General features: G+C 46.4%; 1 protein-coding gene across 8 annotated transcripts in view; it reads left to right on the top strand.

Moving 5' to 3' along the window:
* Nucleotides 1–13,697, top strand: part of zswim8 (zinc finger, SWIM-type containing 8) — a 241,622-nt gene that overhangs the window by 157,969 nt on the left and 69,956 nt on the right. For all 8 annotated transcript variants that reach the window (XR_013303934.1, XM_077613657.1, XM_077613656.1 and 5 more), the window contains one exon: nucleotides 6,101–6,225. Coding sequence is in view for 7 of the 8 variants with exons in the window: in XM_077613657.1 (XP_077469783.1) it covers nucleotides 6,101–6,225 (125 nt within the window). In the remaining variant the exon portion in view is untranslated. The remainder of the gene's footprint in view (nucleotides 1–6,100; nucleotides 6,226–13,697) is intronic.

Raw genomic sequence — 13,697 nt, 5'->3', positions numbered from 1 at the left:
ACTGCACCCTATAGGTGTGAAAATACGGTCGTTTTGTTTGTGTTCGCGTTAGTTCATATATACATTAGCACCAATTTGGTGCAAAAACTTTATTTTTTTTACGTGAGAAGTATTTTCATTATATATGTTACGTCTTTGGCGACGTTGTGGTGTGGAAACGCGGAGTTAGACCTAATTGCAGGGAAGCAGGCAAAGGACGAGGGAATGATTGCTCAAACGAAACTTTAATAACTTAAACTGCAGACAAAGAAAATAACCGTAATTAGCGTCGAATAACAAAATCAAAACTGAAGGAAAAAACAAGAGAGGACTGGGAAATAGGCAACGTGGGGACGTGGTAGAGTAAATCAGATGGTCCGATAAATAAACAATTGGTGAGGTTTAAATAGACAAGACTGGAAATAAATGTCAATGATGCGCAGCTGGAAACAAGAGGTAAGGGCAAGCGAGGTGGGACAAACAAGGGTAAAATGCAAACATATGCAACAGAGAAAATGAAATGACAAACCAAACCTAAATTGCCACACTCCCTAGGGACGGATCCCAGACATCCCAAAAGCAAGTGATAATAACCACAACAAAAAACATCAGGTGGGGTGGGCATAGTGGGGTTTTGAAACCCAGTCCGGCAGTTGTCCAGACCGGTTCGTAAGAAAGCGTGGGACTGGCCGGTCCGGGGTTCTTCCGGTCCAGCCCGTGAGGAGGCATGGGGCTTGCCGGTCCGGGGGTCGTCCGGTCCAGCCCATGAGGAAGCGTGGGGCTGATCGGTCTGGCGGTTGTCCGGACCGGCCCGTGAAGAGGCGTTGGGTGCCATGCCCTGCAAAGACTCCAGAGCATGAGAATGATCGTCGGCCGGCTTGACTCCAGGGCATAAGAAGGATCGTCGGCCGGCTTACCCTGGACGCTCGGAGGGCCGCCGACTGTCCTTTTCCTGAGAGCCGCCCTCCTTGCCGGCGTCGTGACCCTTGCAGGGGGACTCGCCGCGGTCGAGGCCCCCGCCGGGAGAGTCGCCGCCGTTGAGGCGCCCACCGGGAGAGTCGCCACCATTGAGGCACCCGCCGGGAGAGTCGCCGCCGTCGTGGCCCCCGCCGGGAGAGTTGCTGCCTTCGGGTGCACAGAAGCAAGGCGTCGGGAGGGGTGAGCAGGAGTGGGGCACCAGGACGGGGGCACGGGAACGTGGCATCAGGACACGGACACTTGGGTGGCTAGCCGGAAAGGGACCACGGGAACGCTTGGGTGGCTAGCCAGGAACGCTTGGGTGGCTAGCCGGAAGGGGACCACGGGAACGCTTGGGTGGCTAGCCGGAAGAGGAACACGGGAGCGCGGCGCTGGAATGGGAGATAGGGAACAGGGGTGCCAGAAATGGAACACCTGGGTGGCTAGCCAGAAAAGGGACACGTGAGGGTAGCCGGGACGGGAACACATGAATGGGGCATCATAACGGGATTTATTGGGCGACGAGCTGAAACGGGAGAATGTGGGCAGCTATCCGGAACGAGAACACATGATCGGGGCGTTGGAACGGGGAGTCAGGCCGAGAATGCATGGTTGGATTCCCCTGTGACGGTGAGTGAGGGGGGGTGTGGGGCTGGCTAGCGGGTAGTCGACTCGGGGGCTCGAGCATCCAGCCACTCCTCCCTTTTCTCCCCGTGTCGCGGCGCTTGCCGCCTCCTCCAGGGGTACGGTGTAGCACGACGGTCGCCCTCCTCCGTGACCCGGGAAAAGTCACATGCCTACGTACGTACGTCCGCACACATGTACACACACATGTACAGACACACACACACGTGTACACACACAAACACACACATGTACACACACATGTATACACAAGTATGTACACACATGTACAGACACACACGTGTCCACACACAAACACACACATGTACACAAATATATGTACACACACGCATGTACACACGAACACACATACACGCCTACTATATATACACATATATGCACACACACACATGTACACACATATATGCACACACACACGTACACACATATATGTACACACACGCATGTACACACCAACACACACACATTAGTACAAATATGTACACACACATACACGCCTTTTTGTACACATATGCACACACACGCATGTACACACATATATGCACACGCATGTACACACATACACGCATTTATGTGCACATATATATGCACACACACGCGTGTACATACACGCATTTATGTACACACATATATGCACACACACACGCATGTACACACACAAACACACACGCATGTACACACACAAACACACACACGCATGTACACACACAAACACACAAACGTATGTACACACAAACACACACACGCATGTACACACACAAACACACAAATGTATGTACACACAAACACACATGTACACACGTATATATGTACACATAAATATATATGTACACACGTATATATGTACACACTCGCACATATATGTACACATGTATCCTCACACACACACTCGTGTATCCACACGCGCACACACGTATCCACACGCGCACACATGTATCCATACGGACACACACATGTATCCACACACATGTATCCACACGCACACACATTTTTTATCCACATGCACTCACACACACACATGTATCCTCACGCACACACGTATCCACACGCACACACACGCATGTATCCACATGCACACACACGTATGTATCCACATCCACACACACGTACAGTTGTGGTCAAAAGTTTACATACACTTGTGAAGAACAATGTCATGGCTCTCTTGAGTTTCCAGTTATTTATACTACTCTGATATTTCTCTGATAGAGTGATTAGAACAGATAATTCTTTGTCACAAAAAAACCTTCATTAAGTTTGGTTCTTTTATGACTTGATTATGGGTTAATAGAAAAAGTGATCAAATCTGCTGGGTCAAAAATATACATACAGCAACATGAATTAGCAATTTTGGTGACTTAGAAAGTTGTGTCAATGAAATGAGCTTCATAGCATGGCCTCTTAACTTCTTCTGAGTGATTATGGAAGGAGCTCAGCATGGATCTGAAAAAGCGAATCCTTGACTTGAACAAGTCAGGAAAGTCACTTGGAGCCATTTCAAAGCAGCTGCAGGTCCCAAGAGCAACAGTGCAAACAATTGTTTGTAAGTATAAAGTGCATGGCACTGTTTTGTCACTGCCACGATCAGGAAGAAAACGCAAGCTATAACCTGCTGGTGAGAGAAAATTGGTCAGGAGGGTGAAGATTCAACCGAGAATCACCAAAAAGCAGATCTGCCAAGAATTAGACGCTGCTGGAACACAGGTGTCAGTGTCCACAGTCAAGCATGTTTTGCATCTCCATGGACTGAGAGACTGCCATGCAAGAAGGAAGCCCTTGCTCCAGAAGCGGCACCTTAAGGCTCGACTGAAGTTTGCTGCTGATCGAATGGACAAAGATAAGACCTTCTGGAAGAAAGTTCTGTGGTTGGACGAAACAAAAATCGAGCTGTTTGGCCACAATGTCAAGCAATATGTTTGGAGGAGAAAAGGTGAGGCCTTTAACCCCAAGTACACCATGCTCAAAAGTGGTAATGGAATGGCTAAGTCAGGCTAGAATTAAGGTTTTCGAATGGCCTTGCCAAAGTCTTGTGGACAATGCTGAAGAAACAAGTCAATGTCAGAAAGCCATCAAATTTAACTGAACTGCACCAATTCTGTCAAGAGGAGTCGTCAAAGATTCAACCAGGAGCTTGCCAGAAGCTTGTGGATGGCCACCATAATCGCCTAATTGAAGTGAAAATGGCCAAGGGACATGTTACCAAATATTAGCAGTGCTTGTATATGTATATGCTATGTATATTTTTGACCCAGCAGATTTGATCACTTTTTTTCTGTTCACCCATAATAAAGTCATAAAAGAACCAAACTTCATGATTTTTTTTTGTGCCAAAGAAGTATCTGTTCCAATCACTCTATCAAAGAAAAATCAGAGTTGGATTGGATTGGATAACTTTATTCATCCCGTATTCGGGAAATTTCATTGTGACAGTAGCAAGAGGAAATGCATAGTTATAAGTTACACAGCACAGTCACAAAGGCCGCAGAACAACAAAGCAAAAGCACAAAGTACAAAGCAAATCAAAGTAAATGGGGTCATTCAGAATCACCAAATCAAATCATTAAGACAGAAAAGCAGCAAAAAAGTTGTAAAAGAGTTGAAGAAATAACTGGAAACTCAAGAGAGCCATGACATTATGTTCTTCAAAAGTGTATATAAACTTTTGACCACAACTGTATGTATCCACACGCGCACACACATTTGTTTCCATACGGATGTACACACACACAGACATATACATATACACATGCATATTCATGCATATCTGTGCGTACGTATGTACATACAGTGGGGCAAATAAGTATTTAGTTAATCACCAATTGTGCAAGTTATCCTACTTGAAAAGTAATTTCTAAAATATTGCACAATCTAAGATATTGCACATTGTTATTGCACACCCCGAAGTTATTGCACAGAAGGGATTGTGTGTCGTGCTAACGCAAGTTCAGAGTCCTGATGGCTGTGGGGTGGGATGACCAGGGTGGTATTGGTCCCTGACAATGTTCCTGGCTCTGCTGAGGTAGCAAGGGCTGGCAATGTCATCCAGTGAGGGCAGAGAGCAGCCGATGATCTTCTGGGCAGTGTTGATCACTCTCTGCATGGCCTTTCTGTCTGCTGCCGTGCTTCCAGCGTACCACACTGTGATGCAGTATGCCAGGATGCTCTCCACAGTGGCTCTATAGAAGGTTACCAGAAGCTTAGTGTCCAAGTTGTTCTTCCTGAGTACCCTCAGGAAATGGAGTCGTTTCTGGGCCTTCTTCACCACTGCTGTGGTGTTGGTAGACCAGGAGAGCTTGTCCGTGACGTGGACCCCCAGGAATTTGAAGGACAGGACCAATGTTCCCTCTAATTTTTCGTTGGTCTGAGCAGAAAGTCAACCTCCCTGAGCGCACCGAGTACCAGTGTGAGCGACATCATCGGTACTCGGATGATTCGCCTAAAGACGTTTCGCCGACGGACGTTTGACAGACGGGCAGGTCGCCGAATGAACGTTCGGCGGAACGTCCATTCGGCGACCTGTCCGTCTGTCAAACGTCCGTCGGCGAAACGTCTTTAGGCGAATCATCCGGTCACGACATCATCATTGCTCGCTATGGGCACACCAGTATCACACCTGCCACAAGCAGGTGCATGTCAATGTTCCCTCTAATTTTTCATGTAAAACATGCTGTAAAACACGAAAAACATAAGTGGACAGAGCTACTGCCACTGGCTGCCGCTTAAACGGCGCCATCATGGGGAAAGGGTAAAAAAAAAAAAAAAATCTTTTTTTTTTTTTTACTGCGCGCCATATGATTGCTGCTGCGCAGAGAAGACGAGAGTAGTTCGCAATTGCGCACGCGCGCATCTTAGAGGGAACTCTGGACAGGACCCTGTCTACGCATACTACATTTATGAGGAGTGGGGCCAGATCTGTGCTGGGTTTGCAAAAGTCCAGGATTATTTCTTTAGTTTTCGTGGTGTTTAGTGTGAGATCGTTCACCAAACACCATGAAGACAGTTTGTTGACTTAATCTCTGTAGGCAGACTCATCCCCCCTGAAATGAGTCCGACCACCGGTTGCCATGCTCCACGTTGCAACGACTTCTTCCCGAAGCGCTGCTGCTTTCACTTGGCCTCCGGCACGGCTCTGATCACCGCCCAAAGCCCGCATCTTCCAAGGCTAAAAAATATTTAGATGTTAATACATTACAGTCTTTTCAAATGCCTGTAACTGTGTTATTTAATAAATACACTTCTTGTTAATTGTACTTGTTTACTTAAACGTAAAACGTGTAGTATGGTATGTAGTAATAATAGTGGTGATCATACTTCGCGGTTTTTCAATTATCATGGCCATATCTGGTATACATTATCGCGAAAAACGAGGGATTTGTGTAGTTCAGTTTTAAGATATGTTGACTTTTGTTTTTATAACAATGGTTACTTATTATTTATTTACTTGGTATTAAATCGTGAAAGTTGATAATCCTAGTATATGTAAGGTAATTCCCTAATAGAATTTTTTTAATTGTGCAATAAGGGATGAAGACAACAGTCAGTGAAGCAGAGCATCCTCTGCTTTGTGAGGGAACAAGACGAGTTAAGGGAGATCTTGCTCTTGCACTCATGATAACATATAAAGATGACCAGACCAAGCTGAAAAAGGTAAGAACAGTTCATACTGACATTTTGCATTTCTATTTTTGTCAGGTTTGCCATTTGACATTCCCAAATACATGCACAGATAAAGAAGAAAAGACAGTCTTCTGGAATTTTCACTTGCAAGGAGAACGACCCCTGAGAGAGATTCCCAACTCCGTTCCGACCTTACACATCTTTTCTGTTGTTTTGTTAAATTTGAGGGCCCTGATTACAATGTAATAATAATAATCGGACATAGGCCCTGTCGTCATTATCACAACACAAAAAGCCTACTTGTCATCACACGCAGAAACTGCGTGTGACGAAATTGATGGTGCTTCTCCATAAGCTACGTTTACTCGGCAAAAGACCTAAATAAGTGTAAGTTACGGACTTGTAATTTGGCATTCTGCTGTTGTGGATACAGGTCGCTTACCTCTCGCTTACCTCTCACTGTCTTTCACTTACCATACTTCAGTCAGCTAGTAGGAGGCAGATCACCACCCAAACATCTTTTCATATTACCGCAGAAGGGAATGTGTGTTATGTTACCGCGAGTTTAGATTTCTGATGGATGTGGGGAAAAAACTGTCCTTAAGCCTATTTGTCCGTGCTTTGTGGGACCTATAGCGTCTGCCAGAGGGCAGCAGCTGGAACAGATTGTGACCAGGGTGCTAAGGGTCCCCTATGATGTTCTTGGCTCTGCTGAGGTAACGAGGGCTGGCAATGTCTTCCAGTGAGGGCAGAGCGCAGCCGACAATCCTCTGGGCAGTGTTAATCACTTTCTGCATGGCCTTTTTGTCTGCCGCCGTGCTTCCAGCGTACCACACTGTGATGCCGTACGCCAGGATGCTCTCTACAGTGGTTCTATAGAAGGTTATCAGAAGATTGGTGCCCAAGTTGTTCTTCCTAAGTACCCTGAGGAAATGGAGTCGTTTCTGAGCCTTCTTCACCACTGCCGTGATGTTTGTAGACCATGAGAGCTTATCCGTGACGTGGACCCCCAGGAATTTAAAGGACTGGACCCTGTCTACACATACTCCATTTATGAGGAGTGGGGCCAGATCTGTGCCATGTTTGCGAAAGTCCAGGATTATTTCTTTAGTTTTCGTGGTGTTCAGTGTGAGATTGTTCACCGAGCACCACGAAGACAAATTGTTGACCTCATCTCTGTAAGCCGACTCATCCCCTCCTGAGATGAGTCCGACCACAGTGGTGTCGTCAGCGAATTTGATAATGGCGTTAGACTGGTGGGTGGGTGTACAGTCGTATGTGTACAGGGAGTACAGAAGAGGACTCAGTACACAGCCTTGAGGGGAGCCAGTGCTTAGTGTAATGGAGGAAGAGAGGTGGGGACCAAGTCTAACAGTCTGTGGTCGGTTGGTCAAGAAGTTCTTTATCCAGCAGCAGATTGAAGAGGATAGTCCAAGGTGGGAGAGTTTGTCAGTCAGAATGTCCGGTTTTATGGTGTTGAAAGCTGAGCTATAGTCAATGAAGAGTATCCTCACGTAGTTCCCATAGTGTTCCACGTGGCTCAGTGCTGTATGAAGAGCAATGGCAATAGCATCATCAGTGGACCTGTTTGCTCTATAAGCAAACTGGTGAGGGTCAATTGAGGGAGGGATTGTATTCCTGATATGGCGGGCTACCAACTTTTCAAAGCACTTCATGATCACAGGCGTGAGTGCAACAGGCCTATAATCATTCATGCTGCCAATGGTTGGCTTTTTGGGGACAGGGATGATGGTGGCAGATTTCAGACAAGATGGAATGATGGATTGTTGCAGGGAACAATTGAAAATGTTTGTGAAGACTCCAGCCAGCTGGTCAGCACAGGCTTTGAGCACCTTCCCAGGTACTCCGTCTGGGCCAGCAGCCTTCCTGGTGTTCACAGACCGCATTACCAGTCTCACTTCCTGTTCCCGGAACGTCAGTGTATTGCTGCAGGGTGGTTGTGGGGGTGTTGAGACTGGGTCTGATTTGTCAGTCTCAAAGCGGGCAAAGAAACGGTTCAATTTCTCCGCTAGTGAGGCATCTGCATTAACAGACATATTATTGTTATTGTAATTGGTAATATGTCGTATTCCTTGCCACATCTTCTTTGGGTTATTTTCTGTGAAGTGCTCCTCAATTTTTTTGGTATATGCTGCCTTGGCCTTTTTAATGCCTCTTTTCAGCTCAGCTCTGGCAGCTCTATATTTTATCTTGTCCCCTGATCTAAAGGCGGAGTTACGGCATTTGATGAGTGCCTGTGTCTCATTGGTCATCCAGGGTTTTTGGTTAAGAAAAACCCGTATTCGTTTATCTATAGTGACGTTGTCAATGCAATTTTTTATGTAAGAAAGTACAGAGTCTGTGTAGTCCTGGAGGTTGTCGTGTACAAAAAGTTCCCAGTTGGTGCGGGAAAAACAGTCCTGCAGCTGAGAGAGTGCGTCGTCGGGCCAAGTTTTTATTATCTTTATTTGTGGCGTTGTTTGCCTCCGGAGTGGAGTGTAAGCGGAGGTGAGAGATAGGCAGAGGTGATCTGATCCAGCTAGGTGAGGGAGGGAAGTGGCTTTATAAGCATGTTTGATGTTAGAATAGACATGGTCAAGAGTTTTGTCTCATCTAGTATTACAATTTACGTATTGAATAAACTTAGGTAAAACAGTCTTTAAACACGCCTTGTTGAAATCACCAGCGACAATAAAAACTCCATCGGGGTGATCAAGCTGTTGTTTGTTTACCGCCGTTAGCAGGAGGTTAAGTGCCGTGTTAACGTTAGCATTCGGAGGTATATAGATAGCAGTTACTATGACGACAGTTAGCTCTCTCGGTAGATAATAGGGCCTACAACGTATTGCCAATAACTCTAAATCCGGGGAACAGTGAGTGTCAATTATCCTACTGTCACAACACCATTCATTATGTATATACATGCACAGTCCTCCTCCCTTGCTTTTGCCTGTTAATTCTTTTGAACGGTCGTTCCGAAAAAGCGTTCGGTACCGCAGCGTCGGGGATATGCGGGTGTAGCCACGTTTCTGTGATGATAATAATATTACAGTTTCTAACAAAGCTGTTGGTAGCAATACGAAGTTCCAACTCATCCATTTTGTGGGTGATGGATCGGGCGTTGGTCAAAAAGATACTAGGAAGCGGTTGTTGTTTCAGCTTAGCAGCAAGGCCCGCCCGGCATCCACGCTTCTGTTTTCTGTTCCTTCGCCGCCTTCGACGTGCTTTTGGTGGGCTGGCTAGCCACGGAGATCCCAGAGAGTTTGTTGAGAAATCGGATGTATCGCATATCCTTCGGATAGTGATTAAATCCTGGCGACTGTAAGATAACGAACGACACCGAACTGGAGAGCATAGAGCCGCAGCGTCAGTGCGCGCCGCCATCTTGCATTCCCGCCATCTTGCATTCATCTCAAATCTAAGGGTAGGGATGGAAATGCAAGTTAGACGTCTGTGCATTCATATTTGTAGTCAAAACACATGAAAGTCAGGAAGCCTTGTGGAGCATCTGTGGTGGATGGAGGTGCTGACATGGGACATGGGCCCTGGTGAAATTGTCCAGGAGGAGCTGACACCAGGGTGTTTCTTTAAAAAAAAATGAATGAAAAGTAATCTGGGGGTTTCCTGCTTGGTCCATGTTTTGGTCAGATCGTACTGTTAGGGTTTGAATGGTGAGTGGAGTTGGACCCAAATGCAGGGGGGCACGAGGGAGTGGTGGTAAAATTGAAGTTTTCTTTTCTCATATACAGTGGGGCAAATGAGTATTTAGTCAACCACCAATTGTGCAAGTTCTCCTAGTTGAAAAGATTAGAGAGGCTTGTAATTGTCAACATGAGTAAACCTCAACCAGGAGAGATATAATGTGGGAAAAAACCTGAAAATTACATTACATTTTTAAAGAATTAATTTCCAAATTAGAGTGGAAAATAAGTATTTGTTCACCTACAAACAATCAAGATTTCTGGCTGTCAAAGAGGTCTAACGAGGTCTCCACTCGTTACCTGTATCAATAGCATCTGTTTTAACTCATTATCGGTATAAAAGACACCTGTCCACAACCTCAGTCTCTCACACTCCAAACTTCACTATGGTCAAGACCAAAGAGCTGTCAAAGGACACCAGAGACACAATTGTAGACCTGCACCAGGCTGGGAAGACTGAATCTGCAATATGTAAATGCTTGCTGTAAAGAAATCAAGTGTGGGAGCAATTATTAGAAAATGGAAGCCATACAAGACCACTGATAATCTCCCTCGATCTGGGGCTCCATGCAAGATCTCACCCCGTGGCGTCAAAATGATAACAAGAACGGTGACATAGTGAATGACCTACAGAGACCACAGTAACAAAGGCTACTATCAGTAAGACAATGCACCGTCAGGGACTCAAATCCTGCACTGCCAGACGTGTCCCCCTGCTGAAGCCAGTACACAGTTCCGTCTGCGGTTCGCTAGAGAGCAATTGAATGATCCAGAAGAGGACTGGGAGAATGAAACCAACATAGATCTTTTTGGTAGAAACACAGGTTATCGTGTTTGCAGGAGAAAGAATACTGAATTCCATCTGTAGAACACCATAACCACTGTGAATCATGGGGGTGGAAACATCATGCTTTGGGGCTGTTTTTCTGCAAAGGGACCAGGACGACAGATCTGTGTAAAGGAAAGAATCAATGAGGACATGTATTGATAGATTTTGAGTGAAAATTTCCTTCCATCAATCAGGACATTGAAGATGAGACGTGGCTGGGTCTTTCAGCATGACATTGATTGCCAGGGCAACAAAGGAGTGGCTTCGTAAGAAGCATTTCAACGTCCTGGAGTGGCCTGAGGTGCAGATGCTATTTCTGTTATTAGTCTACCTTCAATGGCAGACTAATAACAGAAATAGCATCTGCACCTCAGTCAACATGAATCGTATGTCTACCGCAGTCAATGGCAGCTTATTGATAGTGTTTAAGGGGTAGGCAAACTTTTTGAATGGATACTAAAATTTGACAGCATTAGGACACGCAATGTAATTTATCAAGGCTGGGGATTGAAATATAAGAAAAAAGACACAATTGAAGGTGAAAATTTATTTTCCAATTTACTTTCAACATTAAGAACATATTATTATTCAACGAAAGAGAGCAGTCTTTAAATTGAGAGTGATGAGCACTAAGGGAAATGAATGAGGTCAAAGAGAGCAGTCTTTAAATTAAGAGTGATGAGCGGTAAGGGAAATTAATGAGGTCATTGATTCTTACTATAATTTGGACAACGCCGGCGGCGGGCCGGATTAAAAATCCTATATGGCCCGCGGGCCGAGGTTGAAAAACATGTACACACACGATCCGGGGCGGGGCGAGCGCGCGAATCCTGCGGCGGCGAAATGTCCGTTCGGCGAACTGTCCGTCGCCGAAACGTCCGTCGACCAAACGTCTTTCGGCGAATCGTCCGAGTACCACCATAAACCAGCTCAATCATGCGGACACTACTCATGTTTTTCGATTACAGTTAAATCTCGTTACTATGCCACCTCGTTACTATGCCACCTCGTTACTATGCCACCTCGTTACTATGCCACCTCGTTACTCTGCCACCTCGTTACTATGCCACCTCGTTACTATGCCACTCTCGCTATTATGCAACTTTTGCCCGGTCCCGACAAAATTCAATAATTTTTTTTTAGTATTCCACCCCCTAATCCCGACCGCTACTACGTCACTATTGTGTGTGTTGTATTTTTGAATGCATTTATTTTTCAAATTTAGCCCACAATGTCAGTTCAGAAACGCAAGAGAACCAACTTTACGTTGCAGGATAAAAGGAGATAATCGATGCTGCAAAGGAGTCAAATCAGTCCATGCTAGCCAGGGAGATAAGCAAAAAATGGGGCATCGAAGTTAAGAGAACAACTGTGAAGGGCATTCTCAGCAAGAAGGATGCAATTGAGGCTGCAATCAAAGCTGGAGTTCCGTCAAAGCACATGAAGCTGACGCAAGCTCAAGACCCAAAGCTCGATGAGGGAGTGCTCATGTGGCTGAAGCAAGCATGAGGACAGAATCTGCCTGTCAGCGGCGATCTCATCAAGGTGAAGGCGATGAAACTGGCCGAGCTGATGCACATGCCGGACTTCATGGCGAGCGACGGTTGGCTGTCCAACTTTAAGAAGCGCACCACGTTCAAGACAGTGCAAGGCAAAGCTGGAGCAGTGGATTTGCAATCCTTCTTGAGTGGCAACAACAGGTTCTCCGGCCCTTGCTCGGACAGTTCTCTGCAGACGATGTCTTCAATCCAGACGAAACTGGACACTTCTGGCAGCTGCTTCCGAAGAAGACCATGGCTTTCAGGGGAGAGCGGTGCACCGGAGGAAAGAAAAGCAAGCAAAGGATCACTCTTCTGGTCAGGGCAAACATGATCGGCAGCGAGAAGTTCCCTCTTCTGGTGATCGGCAATTCCAAGAGACCCCATTCTTTCAAGAACAAGGAGATCCAGGTCACATACAAGGCGAACTCGAAGGCGTGGATGACGGTGGAGCTTTTCGAGGAGATGTTGCGTGTGTGGGAGGGACAACTTCGCCAGCAGAAATGCAAAGTGCTGGTCTGTCTCGATAACTTCTCTGGCCACCCTCCTGAGCTCCAGCCGGACAACATCCAACTGGTCTTCTTCCCACCTAACACGACAGCCAATTTGCAACCAATGGATCAGGGAGTCATAGAGAATCTCAAGCGCCACTACAAGAAGCTCCTGCTGTGCCGCCGGCTTGAGGGCATGGATGAGGGAAAGGAGTTCAAGTTCACGTTGCTCGACGCTCTACTAGTCGCCCGGTGTGCTTGGGAGCAAGTCAGCGAGTCAACAATCAGGAGCTGTTTGGCGAAGGCCAAGTTCGTCGAAGAAGAGATCCAGACTGAGCCTGAGGATGCTGAGCTACTCAAGATCTGGGAAGCTCTGCCTGCCGAGGAAAAGATGCACGAGAACAAGGAGATCGAGCTGTCTGACTTTCTCGAAGCCGACGAGCGCCTCGCCACTGGTGGGTCTTTTACGCTGGAGGAGATTGCAAAGGAAATGCTGTACCGCGAGGAGCCGGTGGAAAACGAAGACAACGAGGTAACTGTCGAGGAGGAAATATTTCCATTCGAGGAAGCTCAGTGTGCATGGAGCACTGTCCGGAACTTCATGCAGCAGAGAAGCAGGAAGCCCGGCGTGATTTAAGCGTGTGATCAGTTGAGATGCTCGAGATCCGCCGGAAGAGGATGCGCCAGCCGACGATTTTTGAGAGCTTTGGGAAGGAGGAAAGAAGGAGGATGTTAGTCACCTCACATTAGCTGACTTTGGCCGTTCTTCTGTTACTATTATTGTCAGCTATTCTAATCAGCCCAGTTAAAAGATTTTGTGTTAACAAGATGTTTTTTTCACAATAAAACCGTTTTTAAAAACCGTTACTATGCCACTCTCGCTCCTATGCCACTTTTGCTCGGTCCCGACCGGTAATGAGATTTGACTGTATTCCGTGCTTAA

This window comes from Stigmatopora argus, chromosome 11 (assembly GCF_051989625.1).
Source record: "Stigmatopora argus isolate UIUO_Sarg chromosome 11, RoL_Sarg_1.0, whole genome shotgun sequence".
Lineage (NCBI taxonomy): Eukaryota > Metazoa > Chordata > Actinopteri > Syngnathiformes > Syngnathidae > Stigmatopora > Stigmatopora argus.
Note: the sequence above shows the minus strand (reverse complement) of the source record. Positions and strands in the feature narration are given on the sequence as shown.